We start from the raw sequence: 26,902 nt of genomic DNA, 5'->3' as shown, positions 1-26,902 counted from the left end.
CTCCCTGGAACTGAGTGCTGACACTCTCCCTGGAACTGAGTGCTGGCACTCTCCCTGGAACTGAGTGCTGACACTCTCCCTGGAACTGAGTGCTGGCACTCTCCCTGGAATTGAGTGCTGATAGTCTCCCCGGAACTGAGTGCTGACACTCTCCCCGGAGCTGGGTGCTGACATTCTCTCCGGAACTGGGTGCTGACATTCTCCCCGGAACTGGGTGCTGACATTCTCCCCGGAACTGGGTGCTGACATTCTCCCCGGAACTGGGTGCTGACATTCTCCCCGGAACCGGGTGCTGACATTCTCCCTGGAACTGAGTGCTGACTATCCCAGGAACTGAGTGCTGACACTCTCCCCGGAATTGAGTGCTGACACTCTCCCTGGAACTGAGTGCTGACTATCCCCGGAACTGAGTGCTGACACTCTCCCCGGAACTGATGGCTGACACTCTCCCCGAAACTGAGTGCTGACATTCTTCCTGGCACTGAGTGCTGATACTCTCCCCGGAACTGAGTGCTGACACTCTCCCCGGAACTGAGTGCTGACACTCTCCTCGGAACTGAGTGCTGACTCTCCCCGGAACTGAGTGCTGACATTCTCCCTGGAACTGAGTGCTGACACTTTCCCCGGAACCGAGTGCTGACACTCTCCTCGGAACTGAGTGCTGACATTCTCCCTGGAAATGAGTGCTGACACTCTCCCTGGAACTGAGTGCTGACATTCTCCCTGGAATTGAGTGCTGATACTCTCCTCGGAACTGAGTGCTGACACTCTCCCCGGAGGTGGGTGCTGACATTCTCCCTGGAACTGAGTGCTGACACTCTCCCCGGAACTGGGTGCTGACATTCTCCCCGGAACTGAGTGCTGACATTCTCCCTGGAATTGAGTGCTGATAGTCTCCCCGGAACTGAGTGCTGACACTCTCCCCGGAACTGGGTGCTGACATTCTCCCCGGAACTGAGTGCTGACATTCTCCCTGGAACTGAGTGCTGACACTCTCCCTGGAACTGAGTGCTGACACTCTCCCTGGAACTGAGTGCTGGCACTCTCCCTGGAACTGAGTGCTGGCACTCTCCCTGGAACTGAGTGCTGGCACTCTCCCTGGAACTGAGTGCTGGCACTCTCCCTGGAACTGAGTGCTGGCACTCTCCCCGGAACTGGGTGCTGACATTCTCCCCGGAACTGAGTGCTGACATTCTCCCTGGAACTGAGTGCTGACACTCTCCCTGGAACTGAGTGCTGACACTCTCCCTGGAACTGAGTGCTGACACTCTCCCTGGAACTGAGTGCTGGCACTCTCCCTGGAACTGAGTGCTGACACTCTCCCTGGAACTGAGTGCTGACACTCTCCCTGGAACTGAGTGCTGGCACTCTCCCTGGAACTGAGTACTGACACTCTCCCTGGAACTGAGTGCTGACACTCTCCCTGGAACTGAGTGCTGACACTCTCCCTGGAACTGAGTGCTGACACTCTCCCTGAAACTGAGTGCTGACACTCTCCCTGGAACTGAGTGCTGACACTCTCCCTGGAACTGAGTGCTGGCACTCTCCCTGGAACTGAGTGCTGACAGTAAACATTCTAACACTACCAATAATGTTTAATTCTATTTTTGAAAAAAAAAAAACATTATTTCATTATTTTGACTTTAAGAAAAAGATCCTCATGACGGTAAAGGTCTCTTAATCCAATGAGTTGGATCGAGGTGTATAAATGGAAAACAGGAATTAATAAAGGGGGTGTAAATAGCGTATTAATAATATCTAACATAGGACTCGCAGCAATGGCTTTAAATTGGAAAAATTCAGATTCAGGAAGGATATAGGAAAGCACTGGTTTGGTAACAGAGTTGTGGATGAGTGGAACAAACTCCCGAGTACAGTTATTGAGGCTAAAATGTTTTGCAGTTTTAAAAATAGGTTGGATATATACATAAGAACATAAGAACATAAGAAAGAAGGAACACTGCAACAGGCCTACTGACCCATGCGGAGCAGGTCCATGTCCCCCCAGGATTAGACCAATGAACCCCCCCCCCCCGGATTAGCCCAATGACCCACCCAGTCTGGTCATCTCCACTCAAGGATGGAGCACCGTACCAGACCCAGCAGCACAAGGTGGCCAGGTCCAACTCACACCCACCCACACCCACTCATGTATTTATCTAACCTATTTTTAAAACTACACAACGTTTTAGCCTCAATAACTGTACTCGGGAGCTTGTTCCACTCATCCACAACTCTATTACCAAACCAGTGCTTTCCTGAATCTGAATTTTTCCAACTTGAAACCATTGCTGCGAGTCCTGTCTTGGTTGGAAATTTTCAGCACCCTATTTACATCCCCTTTATTTATTGCTGTTTTCCATTTATACACCTCGATCATGTCCCCTCTAATTCTACGCCTTTCGAGAGAGTGCAGATTCAGGGCCTTCAGTCTATCCTCATAGGGAAGAGGTCTGATACATGGGATCATCTTTGTCATCCTCCTCTGTACGTTTTCCAGAGCATTTATATCCATTCTGTAATACTGTGACCAGAACTGAGCTGCATAGTCTAAATGAGGCCTAACCAAGGATATATAGAGTTGAAGAACAACCTGAGGACTTCTATTATTTATACTTCTAGATATGAAGCCAAGAATTCTGTTAGCTTTATTGCGAACACTAATGCACTGTTGTCTTGGTTTTAGATTACTGCTAACAAGAACTCCTAAATCCTTTTCGCAATCAATAGTATTAATATCTACATTATTTAGTTTATATGTGGCATGGTTATTTAACTGTCCAACATTTAGAACTTTGCATTTGTCAATATTAAACTGCATTTGCCATTTCTCCGACCATTGCATCAGTCTATTCAAATCATCCTTGAGTACTCTAGTGTCCTCATTAGAATGAATTGGACGACCTGTTTTGGTGTCATCAGCAAATTTGCTTATGTCGCTATTTATTCCCTCATCTATGTCGTTTATGTAAATTGTGAACAACATCGAGCCCAACACTGACCCCTGAGGAACACCGCTTGTAACGTGCCCCCATTCTGATTTCTCCCTATTTATGCAGTCTCTGCTGTCTATTAGTCAGCCATGCCTCTACCCAGGAAAAAAAATTTCCTCCTATTCCGTGTGCCTTAAGTTTCCTCAATAGCCTCTGATGTGGAACTCTATCGAAAGCCTTACTGAAGTCCACATACACAATATCATATTCATTGCCATGATCTACCTCCTCAAACACCTTAGTGAAAAAAAGTTAGTAAATTCGTAAGACAGGAACGCCCCTTTGTAAAACAGTGTTGAGATTCATTAATCATTCTGTGCCTGTCAAGATGCCTACGAATTGCTTCGGCAATTATTGATTCCATAAATTTTCCCACTATGGAGGTAAGGCTTATTGGTCTATAGTTCGAAGCCAAGGACCTGTCACCTGCCTTGTAAATAGGTATTACATTTGCCATTTTCCACTTATCAGGCACTATGCCAGTTTGTAGTGGGTGTGGGTGGGTGTGAGTTGGACCTGACTAGCTTGTGCTACTAGGTCTGATGCACTCTCCTCCCTTAAGTGACGTGTCTGACCTCACTAGGTCATGGCATTAGCTTAAGCTGGTGGGAGAATTGGAACTGCCTAGCATAGGCCAGTAGGCCTGTTGCAGTGTTCCTTCTTTCTTATGTTCCTATGTTAACTATCCTTCTGTTTCTGTGAACAAGCGCTCTGTCACCCTTACTACTTTGCACATGCGCCTTATAAATCAACTTGTATGTATTGTAATCCACTAACATAATTTCGAAAATGCATCTATACAGAAGCTTTGTTAACAGCGTTTCTTCTTAAGTCACAGGTAAACTTAGTAAGGGAGGCTGAGGAAATTGTGAGCAGTGTGAGGAAATAGTGAGCAGTGTGACGAAATATTGAGCAATGTGAGGAAATAGTGAGCAATGTGAGGAAATAGTGAGCAGTGTGAGGAAATAGTGAGCAATGTGAGGAAATAGTGAGCAGTGTGAGGAAATAGTGAGCAATGTGAGGAAATAGTGAGCAATGTGAGGAAATAGTGAGCAGTGTGAGGAAATAGTGAGCAGTGTGAGGAAATAGTGAGCAGTGTGAGGAAATAGTGAGCAGTGTGAGGAAATAGTGAGCAGTGTGAGGAAATAGTGAGTAGTGATGAGGTGGAGAATAAGTGGTGTGAACGCCAGGTCACAAGTATTCTCAAACACTGTAGACGCTCTCTGGTAATAGGTGCAACTACTGTATACTATACAAACTTATTCTTATTCAAGTTGATTATTACACCAGAGACAGTGGAAGTGGAGTGATGATTTTGAGGTGAAGCGTCCCTCAGCCACGACAGGTGGCCAGTCCCTTATCCTAAATCAGACATGAGGCCGGATACGTTCACTGGACTAGAAGCAAGGTGTACCTGCTGGAGATGACATCAAAGATGAGCGAGGCACATCGGATGAAATAGGTCATGCTTGTTGAAGTTGGAGATACTGATGAGGGCAGATTCAAGTAATCTTCTCTGTAAATCTTTCTCCTTGGCACTTAGTACTGTTCCGTCTGAATTTATTATTTATTACTGGATGACCTTAAGGTCATCCAGTCTGCTGTTAGATTGATGTTTTGAGATGCATTTACATAAGTGTTTAAATGTTTAACCTAAATAGATTCTATTACTGTAGTTATGTTGATGTTTGTCTGGTTGATGTCCTCAATGATTGAAGAGGCAGCGGTGACACTGTTGACTTTGCTATCACCAGGGCTGCAACTCGCATGAATTAAACAATACGCATGCTTCTCTAGCAGAAGCTAGAGGATCAGGCGCGTATAACAGGAAGGGCACTGCAATGGATCAGAGAATACCTGACAGGGAGGCAACAACTAGTCATGGTACGTGATAAGGTATAATAGTGGGCACCTGTGACAAGCGGGGTCCCACAGGGGTCAGTCCTGGGACCAGTGCTATTTTTGGTATATGTGAATGACATGGCGGAAGGGATAGACTCAGAAGTGTTCCTGTTCGCAGATGATGTGAAGTTAATAAGGAGAATTAAATCAGATGGGGATCAGGCAGGATTTCAGAGACCTGGACAGGCTGGACACCTGGTCTAGCAAAGTCATGAAAATCGGGGAAGGGCAAAGAAGACCGCAGACGGAGTATAGGCTAGGTGGCCAAAGAAGCAAACCTCGTTCATGGAGAAAGTTCTTGGGATGAGTATAACACCAAGCACGTCTCCGGAAGCACACATCAACCAGATAACTGCTGCAGCATATGGGCGCCTGCAAACCTGACAACAGAGTTCCGATACCTTAGTAAGGAATCGTTCAAGACACACTGCACTGTGTACGTCAGGCCCATACTGGAGAATGCAGCACCTGTTTGGAACCCACACTTGATCAAACACGTCAAGTAATTAGAGAAAGTGCAAAGGTTTGGGACAAGGTTAGCTCCAGAGATAAAGGGAATGTCCTACGATGAAAGGTTAAGGGAAATCGGCCTGACGACACTGGAGGACAGAAGGGCTCATGCTCGCATGAGCCCTTCTGGCCACTTCAGCCAGTGTGTCAACCATCGCTCTAGTACTCTCATCATAGGTGTACTCACCTAATTGTACTCACCTAGCTGTGGTTGCAGGGGTCGAGACTCAGCTCCCGGCCCCGCCTCTTCACTGAGTGCTACTAGGTCCTCTCTCTCCCTGCTCCATGAACTTTATCATACCTCATCTTAAAGCTATGTATGGTTCCTGCCTCTACTACCTCACTTGCTAGGCTATTCCACTTCCCGACTATTCTATGACTGAAGAAATGCTTCCTAACATCCCTTTGACTCATCTGGGTCTTCAACTTCCAATTGTGACCCCTTGTTTCTGTGTCCCCTCTCTGGAACATCCTGTCTCTGTCCGCCTTGTCTATTCCACACAGTATTTCGTATGTCGTTATCATGTCTCCCCTGACCCTCCTGTCCCCCAGTGTCGTCAGGCCGATTTCCCTTAACCTTTCTTTGTAGAACATTCCCCTTACCTCTGGAATTAACCTTGTCGCAAACCTTTGCACTTTAATTTCTTGACGTGATTGATCAAGTGTGTGTGTGTGTGTGTGTGTGTGTGTGTGTGTGTGTGTGTGTGTGTGTGTGTGTGTGTGTGTGTGTGTGGTAAAACTGGTCAATTAGCAATTAATACAATGCAGTTCATAAGGGAATACGTAAAAGAAATATAACAGCTATTGATTGCCCAGAAAGGGGCGTCAAAATGGAGGGCTCGCCAAGGGTCAGTATCCGAACATGAAACATTTTTCTTGTGTAAGTGAACGACGTGATGGAAGAAACAGTCAGAAAATTATCTTTGTTCGCAGATATGAAACTAATGAGGAGCAAACGAGGAAGAGTGAGCCAGTAAAGACTACAAATGATCTGGACAAGATGCAGGTCTGGTCTGACAAGTTTCTATTAAAATCTAACACTAACAAATGTTAAGTTATAAAAATCGTGGAAGAGCTAAGAAGACTTGAAGGAGAATGTAGGTTCATGGGACAAAGACTGCAAACATCACATGAGATGAAGGCACTTCGGTGTGAACATAGTACTGAATAACCTTCGAAGTACATGCGCGTCTCGGTAACCTCAACATGGAGACACTATATATGCCAAATGATTGGCCTATATTGGAATGTGGAGCACCAGTATGGAACCCACACCCAGTCAAGCCTATTGAGATGGTAGAAAAAGTGCTTAGAGCACAGAAACACCAGTGATAATATGGTAACGATATTTAAAACACTGAGAGGAGGTAAGAGTCACACAAGGACACAAATGAGAGATAAAACAGGGTGAATTGCAGGGATGTTAAGAAATATTTCGTCAGCCTCAGAGTGATCAGCAAGTGGAATGACCTAAACAATGATGTGGTAGAATCCATATAGGGCTTATGCAGCCAAGAGAAAGAAAATCTAGTAGCGGCCAGCTGAGGTAGGGCCAGGTGAGACTAGACCCCTGCAACCATATATTAGTGAAAGCATAAGTGAATGCAAACACACACACCGGGGCCAGGAGCTTGGACTCGACCCCTGCAACCTGAACTAGGTGAGTAAACACACACACACACACACACACACACACACACACACACACACACACACACACACACACACACACACACACAATTGATGTTCACAATGATACAGTTCATCAATATATTCAATAATTATGTTTTCGTTGCAGTGTTTCAGTAAAGAGGATGACGAGTATATGGTGGATGGTGTTTCCATTGTCTGTTGTTGTGTGTTGGGGAGATGTGCAGATACCAGCACCTGTTGGTAGGTCATACAATGTACTTGTATATGTAAGTTGTGTAGATACCAGCACCTGTTGGTAGGTCATACAATGTACTTGTATATGTAAGTTGTATAGATACCAGCACCTGTTGGTAGGTCATACAATGTACTTGTATATGTAAGTTGTGCAGATACCAGCACCTGTTGGTAGGTCATACAATGTACTTGTATATGTAAGTTGTGTAGATACCAGCACCTGTTGGTAGGTCATACAATGTACTTGTATATGTAAGTTGTGTAGATACCAGCACCTGTTGGTAGGTCATACAATGTACTTGTATATGTAAGTTGTGTAGATACCAGCACCTGTTGGTAGGTCATACAATGTACTTGTATATGTAAGTTGTGTAGATACCAGCACCTGTTGGTAGGTCATACAATGTACTTGTATATGTAAGTTGTGTAGATACCAGCACCTGTTGGTAGGTCATACAATGTACTTGTATATGTAAGTTGTGTAGATACCAGCACCTGTTGGTAGGTCATACAATGTACTTGTATATGTAAGTTGTGTAGATACCAGCACCTGTTGGCAGGTCATACAATGTACTTGTATATGTAAGTTGTGTAGATATCAGCACCTGTTGGTAGGTCATACAATGTACTTGTATATGTAAGTTGTGTAGATACCAGCACCTGTTGGTAGGTCATACAATGTACTTGTATATGTAAGTTGTGTAGATACCAGCACCTGTTGGTAGGTCATACAATGTACTTGTATATGTAAGTTGTGTAGATACCAGCACCTGTTGGCAGGTCATACAATGTACTTGTATATGTAAGTTGTGTAGATAGGTCATAAAATGTACTTGTATATGTAAGTTGTGTAGATACCAGCACCTGTTGGCAGGTCATACAAAGTACTTGTATATGTAAGTTGTGTAGATACCAGCACCTGTTGGTAGGTCATACAATGTACTTGTACATGTAAGTTGTGTAGATACCAGCACCTGTTGGTAGGTCATACAATGTACTTGTATATGTAAGTTGTGTAGATATCAGCACCTGTTGGTAGGTCATACAATGTACTTGTATATGTAAGTTGTGTAGATACCAGCACCTGTTGGTAGGTCATACAATGTACTTGTATATGTAAGTTGTGCAGATACCAGCACCTGTTGGTAGGTCATACAATGTACTTGTATATGTAAGTTGTGTAGATACCAGCACCTGTTGGTAGGTCATACAATGTACTTGTATATGTAAGTTGTGCAGATACCAGCACCTGTTGGTAGGTCATACAATGTACTTGTATATGTAAGTTGTGTAGATACCAGCACATGTTGGTAGGTCATACAATGTACTTGTATATGTAAGTTGTGCAGATACCAGCACCTGTTGGTATGTCATACAATGTACTTGTATATGTAAGTTGTGCAGATACCAGCACCTGTAGGTAGGTCATACAATGTACTTGTATATGTAAGTTGTGTAGATACCAGAACCTGTTGGCAGGTCATACAATGTACTTGTATATGTAAGTTGTGTAGATACCAGCACCTGTTGGCAGGTCATACAATGTACTTGTATATGTAAGTTGTGTAGATACCAGTACCTGTTGGTAGGTCATACAATGTACTTGTATATGTAAGTTGTGTAGATACCAGCACCTGTTGGTAGGTCATACAATGTACTTGTATATGTAAGTTGTGCAGATACCAGCACCTGTTGGTAGGTCATACAATGTACTTGTATATGTAAGTTGTGTAGATACCAGCACCTGTTGGTAGGTCATACAATGTACTTGTATATGTAAGTTGTGCAGATACCAGCACCTGTTGGTAGGTCATACAATGTACTTGTATATGTAAGTTGTGTAGATACCAGCACCTGTTGGTAGGTCATACAATGTACTTGTATATGTAAGTTGTGTAGATACCAGCACATGTTGGTAGGTCATACAATGTACTTGTATATGTAAGTTGTGCAGATACCAGCACCTGTTGGTAGGTCATACAATGTACTTGTATATGTAAGTTGTGCAGATACCAGCACCTGTAGGTAGGTCATACAATGTACTTGTATATGTAAGTTGTGTAGATACCAGCACCTGTTGGTAGGTCATACAATGTACTTGTATATGTAAGTTGTGTAGATACCAGAACCTGTTGGCAGGTCATACAATGTACTTGTATATGTAAGTTGTGTAGATACCAGCACCTGTTGGTAGGTCATACAATGTACTTGTATATGTAAGTTGTGTAGATACCAGCACCTGTTGGTAGGTCATACAATGTACTTGTATATGTAAGTTGTGTAGATACCAGCACCTGTTGGTAGGTCATACAATGTACTTGTATATGTAAGTTGTGTAGATACCAGCACCTGTTGGTAGGTCATACAATGTACTTGTATATGTAAGTTGTGTAGATACCAGCACCTGTTGGTAGGTCATACAATGTACTTGTATATGTAAGTTGTGTAGATACCAGCACCTGTTGGTAGGTCATACAATGTACTTGTATATGAAAGTTGTGTAGATACCAGCACCTGTTGGTAGGTCATACAATGTACTTGTATATGTAAGTTGTGTAGATACCAGCACCTGTTGGTAGGTCATACAATGTACTTGTGTATGTAAGTTGTGTAGATACCAGCACCTGTTGGTAGGTCATACAATGTACTTGTATATGTAAGTTGTGTAGATACCAGCACCTGTTGGTAGGTCATACAATGTACTTGTATATGTAAAGATTGTGTAGTCATACAATGTACTTGTATATGTAAGTTGTGTAGATACCAGCACTTGTTGGTAGGTCATACAATGTACTTGTATATGTAAGTTGTGTAGATACCAGCACCTGTTGGTAGGTCATACAATGTACTTGTATATGTAAGTTGTGTAGATACCAGCACCTGTTGGTAGGTCATACAATGTACTTGTATATGTAAGTTGTGTAGATACCAGCACCTGTTGGTAGGTCATACAATGTACTTGTATATGTAAGTTGTGTAGATACCAGCACCTGTTGGTAGGTCATACAATGTACTTGTATATGTAAGTTGTGTAGATACCAGCACCTGTTGGTAGGTCATACAATGTACTTGTATATGTAAGTTGTATAGATACCAGCACCTGTTGGTAGGTCATACAATGTACTTGTATATGTAAGTTGTGCAGATACCAGCACCTGTTGGTAGGTCATACAATGTACTTGTATATGTAAGTTGTGTAGATACCAGCACCTGTTGGTAGGTCATACAATGTACTTGTATATGTAAGTTGTGTAGATACCAGCACCTGTTGGTAGGTCATACAATGTACTTGTATATGTAAGTTGTGTAGATACCAGCACCTGTTGGTAGGTCATACAATGTACTTGTATATGTAAGTTGTGTAGATACCAGCACCTGTTGGTAGGTCATACAATGTACTTGTATATGTAAGTTGTGTAGATACCAGCACCTGTTGGTAGGTCATACAATGTACTTGTATATGTAAGTTGTGTAGATACCAGCACCTGTTGGTAGGTCATACAATGTACAGCACCTGTTGGTAGGTCATACAATGTACTTGTATATGTAAGTTGTGTAGATACCAGCACCTGTTGGTAGGTCATACAATGTACTTGTATATGTAAGTTGTGTAGATACCAGCACCTGTTGGTAGGTCATACAATGTACTTGTATATGTAAGTTGTGTAGATACCAGCACCTGTTGGTAGGTCATACAATGTACTTGTATATGTAAGTTGTGTAGATACCAGCACCTGTTGGTAGGTCATACAATGTACTTGTATATGTAAGTTGTGTAGATACCAGCACCTGTTGGTAGGTCATACAATGTACTTGTATATGTAAGTTGTGTAGATACCAGCACCTGTTGGTAGGTCATACAATGTACTTGTATATGTAAGTTGTGTAGATACCAGCACCTGTTGGTAGGTCATACAATGTACACCTGTTGGTAGGTCATACAATGTACTTGTATATGTAAGTTGTGTATATACCAGCGCCTGCTGGTAGGTCATACAATGTACTTGTATATGTAAGTTGTGTATATACCAGCGCCTGTTGGTAGGTCATACAATGTACTTGTATATGTAAGTTGTGTTAATACCAGCACCTGTTGGTAGGTCATACAATGTACTTGTATATGTAAGTTGTGTATATACCAGCGCCTGCTGGTAGGTCATACAATGTCCATGTACTTGTATATGTAAGTTGTGTATATACCAGCGCCTGTTGGTAGGTCATACAATGTACTTGTATATGTAAGTTGTGTAGATACCAGCACCTGTTGGTAGGTCATACAATGTACTTGTATATGTAAGTTGTGTAGATACCAGCACCTGTTGGTAGGTCATACAATGTACTTGTATATGTAATGTGAGTAGATACCAGCACCTGTTGGTAGGTCATACAATGTACTTGTATATGTAAGTTGTGTAGATACCAGCACCTGTTGGTAGGTCATACAATGTACTTGTATATGTAAGTTGTGTAGATACCAGCACCTGTTGGTAGGTCATACAATGTACTTGTATATGTAAGTTGTGTAGATACCAGCACCTGTTGGTAGGTCATACAATGTACTTGTATATGTAAGTTGTGTAGATACCAGCACCTGTTGGTAGGTCATACAATGTACTTGTATATGTAAGTTGTGTAGATACCAGCACCTGTTGGTAGGTCATACAATGTACTTGTATATGTCATACAATGTAGTATATTGTGTAGATACCAGCACCTGTTGGTAGGTCATACAATGTACTTGTATATGTAAGTTGTGTAGATACCAGCACCTGTTGGTAGGTCATACAATGTACTTGTATATGTAAGTTGTGTAGATACCAGCACCTGTTGGTAGGTCATACAATGTACTTGTATATGTAAGTTGTGTAGATACCAGCACCTGTTGGTAGGTCATACAATGTACTTGTATATGTAAGTTGTGTAGATACCAGCACCTGTTGGTAGGTCATACAATGTACTTGTATATGTAAGTTGTGTAGATACCAGCACCTGTTGGTAGGTCATACAATGTACTTGTATATGTAAGTTGTGTAGATACCAGCACCTGTTGGTAGGTCATACAATGTACTTGTATATGTAAGTTGTGTAGATACCAGCACCTGTTGGTAGGTCATACAATGTACTTGTATATGTAAGTTGTGTAGATACCAGCACCTGTTGGTAGGTCATACAATGTACTTGTATATGTAAGTTGTGTAGATACCAGCACCTGTTGGAAGGTCTGTTGGTGTATGTACTTGTATATTGTGTGTAGATACCAGCACCTGTTGGTAGGTCATACAATGTACTTGTATATGTAAGTTGTGTAGATACCAGCACCTGTTGGTAGGTCATACAATGTACTTGTATATGTAAGTTGTGTAGATACCAGCACCTGTTGGTAGGTCATACAATGTACTTGTATATGTAAGTTGTGTAGATACCAGCACCTGTTGGTAGGTCATACAATGTACTTGTATATGTAAGTTGTGTAGATACCAGCACCTGTTGGTAGGTCATACAATGTACTTGTATATGTAAGTTGTGTAGATACCAGCACCTGTTGGTAGGTCATACAATGTACTTGTATATGTAAGTTGTGTAGATACCAGCACCTGTTGGTAGGTCATACAATGTACTTGTATATGTAAGTTGTGTAGATACCAGCACCTGTTGGTAGGTCATACAATGTACTTGTATATGTAAGTTGTGTAGATACCAGCACCTGTTGGTAGGTCATACAATGTACTTGTATATGTAAGTTGTGTAGATACCAGCACCTGTTGGTAGGTCATACAATGTACTTGTATATGTAAGTTGTGTAGATACCAGCACCTGTTGGTAGGTCATACAATGTACTTGTATATGTAAGTTGTGTAGATACCAGCACCTGTTGGTAGGTCATACAATGTACTTGTATATGTAAGTTGTGTAGATACCAGCACCTGTTGGTAGGTCATACAATGTACTTGTATATGTAAGTTGTGTAGATACCAGCACCTGTTGGTAGGTCATACAATGTACTTGTATATGTAAGTTGTGTAGATACCAGCACCTGTTGGTAGGTCATACAATGTACTTGTATATGTAAGTTGTGTAGATACCAGCACCTGTTGGTAGGTCATACAATGTACTTGTATATGTAAGTTGTGTAGATACCAGCACCTGTTGGTAGGTCATACAATGTACTTGTATATGTAAGTTGTGTAGATACCAGCACCTGTTGGTAGGTCATACAATGTACTTGTATATGTAAGTTGTGTAGATACCAGCACCTGTTGGTAGGTCATACAATGTACTTGTATATGTAAGTTGTGTAGGTCATGTGTAGATACCAGCACCTGTTGGTAGGTCATACAATGTACTTGTATATAGGTCATACAATGTACTTGTATATGTAAGTTGTAGATACCAGCACCTGTTGGTAGGTCATACAATGTACTTGTATATGTAAGTTGTGTAGATACCAGCACCTGTTGGTAGGTCATACAATGTACTTGTATATGTAAGTTGTGTAGATACCAGCACCTGTTGGTAGGTCATACAATGTACTTGTATATGTAAGTTGTGTAGATACCAGCACCTGTTGGTAGGTCATACAATGTACTTGTATATGTAAGTTGTGTAGATACCAGCACCTGTTGGTAGGTCATACAATGTACTTGTATATGTAAGTTGTGAAGATACCTGTTGGTAGGTCATACAATGTACTTGTATATGTAAGTTGTGTAGATACCAGCACCTGTTGGTAGGTCATACAATGTACTTGTATATGTAAGTTGTGTAGATACCAGCACCTGTTGGTAGGTCATACAATGTACTTGTATATGTAAGTTGTGTAGATACCAGCACCTGTTGGTAGGTCATACAATGTACTTGTATATGTAAGTTGTGTAGATACCAGCACCTGTTGGTAGGTCATACAATGTACTTGTATATGTAAGTTGTGTAGATACCAGCACCTGTTGGTAGGTCATACAATGTACTTGTATATGTAAGTTGTGTAGATACCAGCACCTGTTGGTAGGTCATACAATGTACTTGTATATGTAAGTTGTGTAGATACCAGCACCTGTTGGTAGGTCATACAATGTACTTGTATATGTAAGTTGTGTAGATACCAGCACCTGTTGGTAGGTCATACAATGTACTTGTATATGTAAGTTGTGTAGATACCAGCACCTGTTGGTAGGTCATACAATGTACTTGTATATGTAAGTTGTGTAGATACCAGCACCTGTTGGTAGGTCATACAATGTACTTGTATATGTAAGTTGTGTAGATACCAGCACCTGTTGGTAGGTCATACAATGTACTTGTATATGTAAGTTGTGTAGATACCAGCACCTGTTGGTAGGTCATACAATGTACTTGTATATGTAAGTTGTGTAGATACCAGCACCTGTTGGTAGGTCATACAATGTACTTGTATATGTAAGTTGTGTAGATACCAGCACCTGTTGGTAGGTCATACAATGTACTTGTATATGTAAGTTGTGTAGATACCAGCACCTGTTGGTAGGTCATACAATGTACTTGTATATGTAAGTTGTGTAGATACCAGCACCTGTTGGTAGGTCATACAATGTACTTGTATATGTAAGTTGTGTAGATACCAGCACCTGTTGGTAGGTCATACAATGTACTTGTATATGTAAGTTGTGTAGATACCAGCACCTGTTGGTAGGTCATACAATGTACTTGTATATGTAAGTTGTGTAGATACCAGCACCTGTTGGTAGGTCATACAATGTACTTGTATATGTAAGTTGTGTAGATACCAGCACCTGTTGGTAGGTCATACAATGTACTTGTATATGTAAGTTGTGTAGATACCAGCACCTGTTGGTAGGTCATACAATGTACTTGTATATGTAAGTTGTGTAGATACCAGCACCTGTTGGTAGGTCATACAATGTACTTGTATATGTAAGTTGTGTAGATACCAGCACCTGTTGGTAGGTCATACAATGTACTTGTATATGTAAGTTGTGTAGATACCAGCACCTGTTGGTAGGTCATACAATGTACTTGTATATGTAAGTTGTGTAGATACCAGCACCTGTTGGTAGGTCATACAATGTACTTGTATATGTAAGTTGTGTAGATACCAGCACCTGTTGGTAGGTCATACAATGTACTTGTATATGTAAGTTGTGTAGATACCAGCACCTGTTGGTAGGTCATACAATGTACTTGTATATGTAAGTTGTGTAGATACCAGCACCTGTTGGTAGGTCATACAATGTACTTGTATACCTGTTGGTAGGTCATACAATGTACTTGTATATGTAAGTTGTGTAGATACCAGCACCTGTTGGTGTGTACTTGTGTATGTAAGTTGTGTAGATACCAGCACCTGTTGGTAGGTCATACAATGTACTTGTATATGTAATACCAGCACCTGTTGGTAGGTCATACAATGTACTTGTATATGTAAGTTGTGTAGATACCAGCACCTGTTGGTAGGTCATACAATGTACTTGTATATGTAAGTTGTGTAGATACCAGCACCTGTTGGTAGGTCATACAATGTACTTGTATATGTAAGTTGTGTAGATACCAGCACCTGTTGGTAGGTCATACAATGTACTTGTATATGTAAGTTGTGTAGATACCAGCACCTGTTGGTAGGTCATACAATGTACTTGTATATGTAAGTTGTGTAGATACCAGCACCTGTTGGTAGGTCATACAATGTACTTGTATATGTAAGTTGTGCAGATACCAGCACCTGTTGGTAGGTCATACAATGTACTTGTATATGTAAGTTGTGCAGATACCAGCACCTGTTGGTAGGTCATACAATGTACTTGTATATGTAAGTTGTGTAGATACCAGCACCTGTTGGTAGGTCATACAATGTACTTGTATATGTAAGTTGTGTAGATACCAGCACCTGTTGGTAGGTCATACAATGTACTTGTATATGTAAGTTGTGTAGATACCAGCACCTGTTGGTAGGTCATACAATGTACTTGTATATGTAAGTTGTGTAGATACCAGCACCTGTTGGTAGGTCATACAATGTACTTGTATATGTAAGTTGTGTAGATACCAGCACCTGTTGGTAGGTCATACAATGTACTTGTATATGTAAGTTGTGTAGATACCAGCACCTGTTGGTAGGTCATACAATGTACTTGTATATGTAAGTTGTGTAGATACCAGCACCTGTTGGTAGGTCATACAATGTACTTGTATATGTAAGTTGTGTAGATACCAGCACCTGTTGGTAGGTCATACAATGTACTTGTATATGTAAGTTGTGTAGATACCAGCACCTGTTGGTAGGTCATACAATGTACTTGTATACCTGTTGGTGATCATATGTACTTGTATATGTAAGTTGTAGATACCAGCACCTGTTGGTAGGTCATACAATGTACTTGTATATGTAAGTTGTGTAGATACCAGCACCTGTTGGTAGGTCATACAATGTACTTGTATATGTAAGTTGTGTAGATACCAGCACCTGTTGGTAGGTCATACAATGTACTTGTATATGTAAGTTGTGTAGATACCAGCACCTGTTGGCAGGTCATACAATGTACTTGTATATGTAAGTTGTGTAGATACCAGCACCTGTTGGTAGGTCATACAATGTACTTGTATATGTAAGTTGTGTAGATACCAGCACCTGTTGGTAGGTCATACAATGTACTTGTATATGTAAGTTGTGTAGATACCAGCACCTGTTGGTAGGTCATACAATGTACTTGTATATGTAAGTTGTGTAGATACCAGCACCTGTTGGTAGGTCATACAATGTACTTGTATATGTAAGTTGTGTAGATACCAGCACCTGTTGGTAGGTCATACAATGTACTTGTATATGTAAGTTGTGTAGATACCAGCACCTGTTGGTAGGTCATACAATGTACTTGTATATGTAAGTTGTAGTCTGCCCGAAGTGTTATCCTCTATGGGTTTTCTATGTACTGTATTTTTCTTTTTTTGCAAATGCAGTAATTGGAAATAGAGAATATAAGTCTAAATCTAGTTGTAGTTACTCTGTGATCTCCATATTGTTAACAAAGGTCTCATTGTTTGCCAGAAATAAATGAAACCGGTTATCTCTTCTCTGGTTCTTTCACAAACTTTAGAAAAAGTCGTTAGGAAGTTGTATGACTCTAGATTCCCACTCAAAGAATTCTAATTCATTAGGATAAAAAAAGAAATTCCCTAGAATTACTACCCTATTGCTTCTTGAAGCCTTTACAATTACCTCCACTACCAAGAAGTTTCCCTTAAGTGTTTAAAGTTGGAGGTCGGTATATACGTATAGAAATTCTCTTCGGACAAATACTGTTTCTTCCGCCTTCATAACTGCTTTTACGCAGTAATTAAATTTTTCTCGGACGTATAACGGCTTCACATTCCCCATTGTCGTTATTTCTCTCAACGTGGACAGGTAATTTGGATGTGTTTAGTCCGCCATCTTTGGTAGGCATTCAGGCCCTTAACATCGATAGGTGCTCAGTCCCTTAGAGCTGAATGACGGTGATCAGTCCCTTAGCCTGAAGCAAACATGAGATAGAAGCGACTTATTTACTGGAGCCAGAGGTGAGGTGCAGTAGCTAGAGAGGGCATCACAGGTGTTCGGGACACACTAGTGGAAGTAGGTCATGTGAAATACCTCCTTTTCCTCGTTCCAGGAATGAATCTTCTCTCTATGCTGCTACATCTCCTTCCAAGTTTCCTCCGGCTCTAACTTCACCTGAAGGTACAGCTGCACAAAACTCAAAGAAGTCGGCCTTGAAACTTCAGTACCCAAGTACAGGGGACAAGCTAACAATCCTTCACTGTATACATGTCCACCAGTAAATAGAACTGCTGTGCCCTTATATTCCTTGTCCAGTTAACAACTAACATCACTTGCTCTGGACAACCACTCTCGTCCACGGCAAAATACCAAGTATGACAGGGATTTTCCCTGAAGGGAGGTTCCTTAACGCTGGTGAGGGGCTCTTGATCTAAGGAATTGGATCTGTGCTCCGGTTCCCTGAATTAAGCCTGAATACCTTCCACATCCCCCTACAGGCGCTGCATAACCCTACGAGCTTAGCGCTCCCCCTTGATTATAATAATAATTGACAGGGATTCTTCTTCTCTTCCTAATTATGCCTGTCGCTATCCTACACGTTTTAAGTAATAATACTAATACTACTACTACTACTACTAATAATAATTTCTACAAGTACATGTACAAGGTATAGAGTCATAGCTGACATCAATGACATACTACTATGTAGAAAGCCGCTTGTTATGCATTGTATTTCGGGCAAATTAGGTTAATTTTATCCCTGGATGCGACCCACACCAGTCGACTAACACCCAGGTACCCATTTTTTTTGGACTGATGGATGAACATAGACAAAAGGTGTAAGGAAACGTGCACAATGTTTTAACTGTCGCAGGGAATCTAACCCGGACACTCACCGTGTGGAACGAGAGCTTTAGCCACCAGGCCACTGTCCTGGTGGCAAAGTAAGTTATCACTTGTATACTTGCTATTTCCTCTATTGCCGAGGCAGATAATAGGGTTACTCCCTTTACCAGTCACGATGTTTCCTAGTTGACTAAGACTATCCTCCATCCAAGCCACAGGAAAAAACACCTTTTACCTCTTATTCCTGTACTTGATGCAAAATGCTTTGTCCGTAAGTTTAGTCTGTGATTCCTTAACTGATACATTATTGTTATATTCAGTGGTGGCGAGGAATTAGACTCATATGCAACAAGTGGGAATTTTCATTTGACAACTTTTCTCCAATCAGTGACCTCTTCAGTTTAGTAGAGATGAGGTAATTTATTCTTCATCTTCAGTCTTGCAGAACTATACACAGAAGACGTAAGATGAGGTAAACAATACCGTACCTTAATCTTGATGAATCTGTAACATAGGTATGAAAATGAACTCTTATACACTGGAGTCAGATGAGAGTTAATAGCTGGAGTCACTTTAAGCGGGATCCACTAGTCATGCACAAGAACTGGGTCAAAGCTTAACAAACAGGTTGCAGGACACATCCTCTGTATCAGGATTCAGTGGTGCTGTTGTGTCAATCAAGTATCATAAAATTAGAATACAATACCTAAGAGATACAGTGACTTCAACTGCTGCACCTCATCTGATTCCAGTATATCAGAGTCCATCTTCCTTCGGAACATTGGCTTCTAGGTTGAGGGACTGATTATCTCATCTGATGTCTTCTGTTCATAGTTCTGCGTGACTGACGAGCTAATTACCTCATCTTATGCAGGTTTTTGTCTTCGTATATCATGTTTGCACTGAACTGAAAAAGCCGCAGGTTGGAGAAACGTCTTTCAATAAAGATACCCAGGTGTTGCATGTGTGTTTAATTCCTCATCTTGTAGGTAATATATATACCAGTAATGTAATGATACAGTGGTGGCCTTCGCTGTGTCATTCTCGATGGCTAATCCACATCCACCAGATAACACAACAAAGAAATTTGCAGCCCTGATAGCTATTCCTTTACCCTTCTTCATTTTTCAGCTTCGAACGTCCCATTCTTACTAGTTTTCACTGGATGATGATTTTCTCTTATTCTGGTCTCCCTTTCCTTTTTTCGGAATGTAACTTGTACTACTCTCTAAGACGCTGAATCTACCTCCTCACAATAGTACGAAACAAAGAATTTAAACTTCATTTTTTCGGCAGGTAAACAGGATATGAAATGGTCCATGATGCACCTGCAGCAGACTGGTCTCTCAACACAGGTGATGGAGGCTTGGCTGGTCACACAGGTGGTGAAGGCTGTGTTGACCTCAACACAACATGGCAGCTACTCTGTAATTTTCATTACGGACGGCACTACCTCACCCTCCACTATCTTCATGGCAAGTGTCGCAGGCTTTTTAGCTGCATATTATGTGTTCGGAATTACTTCAGGGATGCTTACAGATTAGAGGGTCATAAAGAACACTTAACTCACTGGTAGACATTACCAAGATTCCTAGTAGGATTTTAAAAGTGGCGAGGTCGCGAAAACCACAGTCTCCTTCTATACATTTTTCACTACTGATGAAGCATCCCTTAACCAGGCGTAGACCGGAAGCTAGAACTAACTGTTCTTAGTTCAATTCTCTCCCTGAATACTTAAGAGTTATATATTGAATTGAACACCAATATATGATAGCATCACAAATGTTATTGTTTGTTATGTGCTATAAAAAGTTACATGTTTCAACCTTCTGCGGATAACACTGTTTTGATGACATATGACATGTGAATCTGTAGGGTATATTTTAGTTCCACGTGACCGTTAACCAACACTTTTATTAGCCTTCCATAATGTAAAATCTTTTACCTTTCAGACATCAGAGCATCTACAGTTTCCAGGAGGAGCTGCATTTTTTGAAGCAGTAATTAATGAATCTGATATCAACCAGCGGGACGAGCACCTCTCATTGTTGGTTGATAATGTTAAGTTGGTAGGTTGTTTGCCTATTGTTTGGTAGGTCCAAGATCATGTTTACATCATTGCTGTATTGGGTAGGACATTTTTTCTATCATCGCATTACTATAGGAGTTAGGTCAGTTATGTTAATGTTGAAGCTATGTTCATTGTTGTTAAGGTTGGTGAACCTCTTATCTCTGACAACTTATGGAAATTATTGACTACTATTTCTATGTGAACAGCTGCGGAAGTTGTCATCAGACACAACAATTGTGGTGATAAGTGACGAGGCAACCTTCCTCGCCGCCTTCGTCAAGTGGTCCGTCAAGGGGCGCCTCATGGTGTGGTCGACGAGGCTCCTCATCCTCACTCACTCTCGCCTCATGGAGCTGCAGGATCTCCACACAACCTTGTCCAACCTCAACTCTATGTTGGTTATTATCAACAACGACACAACAAACATCAGGTGATGGGTATTTTGTAATTTATATTTATCTGAAGAATAAATATAAAAAAAATTGATAACGCACATTATCTGGGTTTAATAAGAATATTGAGGGAGAACATATTACTCATGCAAATTGAAGGTGAGAGAAGACCAGACCCAGATTACAGCATGAGAGGAGAGAAGCTTCGAATATTAGAGTTAAAAGGACCTGGAGGTGAATATAACAGCAAACACTAAGCTATAAAAACAAACAATGCAGCATCAACGACATGTGGGAGGCTTACAAATCTCAGAATTGTATTCAGGAATTTGAATAAAGAATCATTCAGAATCACTATATATGTTAGGGTGATCACTAACTCTGCGGCCCCAGCGTGGAGCCCACACATGGCCAAGCATGTGAAGAAACTGGGAAAGGTGCATAGATCTGCAACTAAGCTAATACCAGCACTGAGAGGAATTCACTAAGAGGAGAAATTGAAAGAAGAGATCCTGAGGACCTAGGAGGAGAGAAGGGCGAAGGGGGACATAATTACTACGTTCAAAATCTTAATGGAAATTGATGGAGCTGATGAAAGGGACAGATTATTTGAATTAACTGGGTCAGGAACAAAGGGTCAGAGGTGGAAGTTGAAGACACAGATGAGCCATAATGTTGTAAGGAAATATTTCTTTAGAATCAGGGTGGTTGAAAAGCTGGATGACTTGGATGAGTCAGTGGTGGAAGCAAACTTAATACACAGCTTTAAGAGTAGATATGATTTGGTCCAAGGCCAAAAGTCGGTGATGCCCATGAAGGCGGTGTAGGAGGAGGGGCCAAGAGCTAAGTATTGACGTCTGTAAGCGAAAATCGGTGAGCGTACGCGCACGCACACATGCACACACACACACACACACACACACACACACACACACACACACACACACACACACACACACACACACACACACACACACACACACACACACACACACACACACACATATCAATGTATGTTACAATGTATTTTCAACAAAGAACTAGTGTATAAGTTGGTGTTACAGGTGCAGTGTTTACGTCCAGCTGCCGTATAGTCCGCGGGGATCCCAGGTTGTGCAGGTGGCCTCCTGGACACCTCGTCGTGGCCTCCTCCTCACCTCACACCTCCCACTCTTCCCGGAAAAGTTCTCAAAGTGAGTGTAAATGCACATTTATCTATCTAAAACCTAGTTTAAATTGGAACTGTAATATGACTCGGTATTTCATAATAGTTTAAGTCATTTATGAATGTCACTTACAGTCGGTTACAATTGACAAACATTTAAAAAAAAAATATATTTAAATGACCACATCAGCTGTTTCCCATTAAGATATTGTGACTAATACGGAAACACATTTACCATTACTCACTGAGTAGCTTATTCGCCAGCAAACACACTTGCTGTTTAGGTCTAACTCGCAGGTTTAGCTAATTCAGCACAACACACACACGTACATACATACATACATACATACATACATACATACATACATACATACATACATACATACATACATACATACATACATACATACATACATACATGCATACATACATACATAGTAGGAACGCTTCACTCTGGTGGTCCCAGGGTTGTAATTGCAATAACGTATAACCCACCACAGAACAGCTGGAGGCCAAGGCAAGAGTATGATGAGAGTAATAGAGTGATGGTTGACACACTGGCGGAGTGGCAAGAAGGGTTCACGTGAGCAGGAGAAATCTACTGATCATGAATGACTTCAACCACAACGAAATCGATTGGGAGAAATTGGAGCCACATGGTGGCCATGAAACGTGGAATGCTAAGATGACTGAGGTGGTACTGGAAAACGTCATGTACCAACACGTAAGGGACACTAAAAGAGAGGGAGAAGAGGATGAACCAGCGAGACAGGACCTAGTATTCACCTTGAGTAGTGCAGATATTGAGGATATCACATATGAAAGACCCTGAACACTGTGTACGTTAGGCCCATATTGAAGTATGCGGCACCAGTTTGGAACCCACATCTAGCCAAGAACGTAAAAAACTAGAAAAAGGGCAATGGTTTGCAACAAGACTAGTCCTACGAGGAGAGATTAAGGGAAATCGACCTGACGACGCTGGAGGACAGGAGAGATAGGGAGGACATGATAACGATATATAAAATACAGAGGTTTTGACAAGGTGGACAGAGACAGAATGTTCCAGAGATGGGACACAGCAATAAGGGGACACAGTTGAAGTTGAAGACACAGATGAATCACAGGGATGTTAGGAAGTATTTCCTCGGTCACAGAGTAGTCTGGAAGTGGAATAGTTTGGGAAGCAATGTAGTGGAGGCAGGATCCATTCATAGCTTTAAGCACAGGTATGATAAGCTCATGGTGCAGGGAGAGTGACCCAGTAGCGGTCAGTGAAGAGGCGGGACCAGGAGCTATGACTCGACCCCTGCAAAAACAACTAGGTGAGTACAACTAGGTGAGTATATACACACATACATACATACAAACACACACAGACACTCATTATATATATATATATATATATATATATATATATATATATATATATATATATATATATATATATATTTATATTTATATATATATATATATATATATATATATATATATATATATATATATATATATATATATATATATATATATATATATATATATATATATATATATATATATACATACATGTGTGTGTGTGTGCGGTAGGAGAAAATTCTCAAACAGCTTCAGGAAGAACCTTGAGTTTTCCCTGAAGCAAGTTTATTCTTTTTTCTGAGGATGAGGGTCCCTATTACAGTTCTAGAGGTGGTACCTCCCTATATATATATATATATATATATATATATATATATATATATATATATATATATATATATATATATATATATATATATATATATATATATGTATATATATATATATATATATATATATATATATATATATATATATATATATATATATATATACATATTTATGTATATTATATATATATGTATGTATGTATGTATGTATGTATATATGGTGCCGAATAGGTAAAACTTGCGATTTTGGCTTAAATAACAACGCTCTTCTAGCCGAATGCAAGTGAAAATTTGTGTATGCAAATATTTCGCAAAAATGATTCTGAACCTAACGAAAAAAATATATTTCATTGTATTTGTTTATTATTAAATTATTTTAAAATTATCTAAAATAGATTTAGATGGATTACGATAATTAAATTGCCTTTGTTATAATAAGGTTAGGTAAGTTTTCTAAGGTTCTTTTGGTACAAAATTTTAAATTTTTACATTAACATAAATGAAAAAACAAATACTTTCGAACGTATATGAGAAAATTTTAGAAAGGACTTAATTTTAAATGAGGTCTTGTTAGTTGACCATTTTTACCTATATATATCTATCTATCTATCTATATATATATATATATATATATATATATATATATATATATATATATATATATATATATATATATATATATATATATATATATATTTTGTTTTTTTCAACAAGTCGGCCGTCTCCCACCGAGGCAGGGTGACCCAAAGAGAAAGAAAATCCCCAAAAAGAAAATACCTTCGTTATCATTCAACACTTTCACCTCACTCACACATAATCACTGTTTTTGCAGATGTGCCCAGAATACAACAGCTTAGAAGTATATACGTATAAAAATACACAATATATATCTCCAAACTGCCAACATCCCAAACCCCTCTTTTAGAGTGCAGGCATTGTACTTCCCATTTCCAGGACTCAAGTCCGATTATATAAAATAACCGGTTTCCCTGAATCCCTTCACTAAATATTACCCTGCTCACACTCCAACAGATCGTCAGGTCCCAAATACCATTTGTCTCCATTGACTCCTATCTAACACGCTCACGCACGCTTACTGGAAGTCCAAACCCCTCGCCCACAACACCTCCTTTACCCCCTCCCTCCAACCTTTTCGAGGACGACCCCTACCCCGCCTTCCTTCCCCTACAGATTTATACGCTCTCCATGTCATTCTACTTTGATCCATTCTCTCTAAATGACCAAACCATCTCAACAAACCCTCTTCAGCCCTCTGACTAATACTTTTATTAACTCCACACCTTCTTCTAATTTCCACACTCCGAATTTTCTGCATAATATTTACACCAGACATTGCTCTTAGACAGGACATCTCCACTGCCTCCAACCGCCTCCTTGCTGCAGCATTTACAACCCAAGCTTCACACTCATATAAGAGTGTTGGTACTACTATACTTTCATACATTCCCTTCTTTGCCTCCATAGATAACATTTTTTCCTCCACATATACCTCAATGCACCACTCACCTTTTTTCCTTCATCAATTCTATGATTAACCTCATCCTTCATAAATCCATCTGCTGACTCGTCAACTCCCAAGTATTTGAAAACATTCACTTCTTCCATTCTCCATTTGATATCCAATTTTTCTTTTTCTAAATAATTTGATACTCTCATCACCTTACTCTTTTCTTTGTTCACTTTCAACTTTCTACCTTTACACACATTCCCAAATTCGTCCACTAACCTTTGCAATTTTTCTTCAGAATCTCCCATAAGCACAGAATCATCAGCAAAAAGTTACTGTGTCACTTCCAATTTTGTATTTAATTCCCCATAATTTAATCCCACCCCTCTCCCGAAAACCCTAGCATTTACTTCTTTTGCAATCCCATCTATAAATATATTAAACAACCATGGTGACAAAACACATCCCTGTCTATGACCTACTTTTACCGGGAAGTAGTCTCCCTCTCTTCTACACGCCCTAATCTGAGCCTCACTATCCTCATATAGTAACTTACCACCTATTCCATATACTTGCACCATCTGCCACATTGCTTCCCTATCCACTCTATCATATGCCTTTTCTAAATCCATAAATGCAATAAAAACTTCCCTACCTTTATCTAAATACTGCTCACATATATGCTTCAATGTAAATACTTGATCTACACATCCCCTACCCACTCTAAAACCTCCCTGCTCATCCGCAATTTTACATTCTGTCTTACCTCTAATTCTTTCAATAATAATTACCCTACCGTACACTTTTCCTGGTATACCCAGTAAACTTATTCCTCTATAATTTTTACAATCTATTATGTCCCGCTTCCCTTTATATAAAGGGACTATACACGCTCTCCGCCAATCCCTAGGTACCTTCCCCTCTTTCATACATTTGTTAAACAAAAATATCAAACAATCCAACACTATGTCCTCTCCTGCTTTTAACATTTCTGTCATGAACCCGTCAGTTCCAGCTGCTTTACCCCCTTTCATTCTACGTAATGCCTCACGTACCTCCCCCACACTCACATCCTGCTCTTCTTCACTCCTAAAAGATGATATACCTCCCAGGCCAGTGCATGAAATTACCGCCTCCCTTTCTTCGTCGACATTTAAAAGTTCCTCAAAATGTTCTCGCCATCTACCCAAAGCCTCCATCTCCCCATCTACTAACTCCCCTACTCCGTTTTTAACTGATAAATCTATTTGTTCCCTAGGCTTTCTTAACTTGTTTAACTCACTCCAATTTTTTTTATTATTTTCAATAAAATTCCTTGACAGTGCCTCTCCCACTCTATCATCCGCTCTTCTTTTGCACTCTCTCACCACTCTCTTCACCTTTCTTTTACTCTCCATATACTCTAATCTTCTTATAACACTTCTGCTTTGTAAATATCTCTCATAAGCTACGTTTTTC

General features: G+C 40.5%; 1 protein-coding gene across 1 annotated transcript in view; it reads left to right on the top strand.

Annotated features, from left to right (window-relative positions):
* The first annotated feature begins 6,267 nt into the window (after positions 1–6,267).
* LOC128691585 (probable glutamate receptor) overlaps positions 6,268–26,902 on the top strand; it is a 63,118-nt gene continuing 42,483 nt past the window's right edge. Inside the window, exons 1-6 of the mRNA XM_070088968.1 lie at positions 6,268–6,416; positions 17,930–18,048; positions 19,960–20,138; positions 20,616–20,732; positions 20,941–21,164; positions 22,191–22,319. Coding sequence (XP_069945069.1) covers positions 6,268–6,416; positions 17,930–18,048; positions 19,960–20,138; positions 20,616–20,732; positions 20,941–21,164; positions 22,191–22,319 — 917 coding nt within the window. The remainder of the gene's footprint in view (positions 6,417–17,929; positions 18,049–19,959; positions 20,139–20,615; positions 20,733–20,940; positions 21,165–22,190; positions 22,320–26,902) is intronic.

This window comes from Cherax quadricarinatus, chromosome 26 (assembly GCF_038502225.1).
Source record: "Cherax quadricarinatus isolate ZL_2023a chromosome 26, ASM3850222v1, whole genome shotgun sequence".
Taxonomy (NCBI): domain Eukaryota; kingdom Metazoa; phylum Arthropoda; class Malacostraca; order Decapoda; family Parastacidae; genus Cherax; species Cherax quadricarinatus.
The sequence above is the reverse complement of the archived record's forward strand: the minus strand, read 5'-3'. Positions and strand labels throughout refer to the sequence as shown.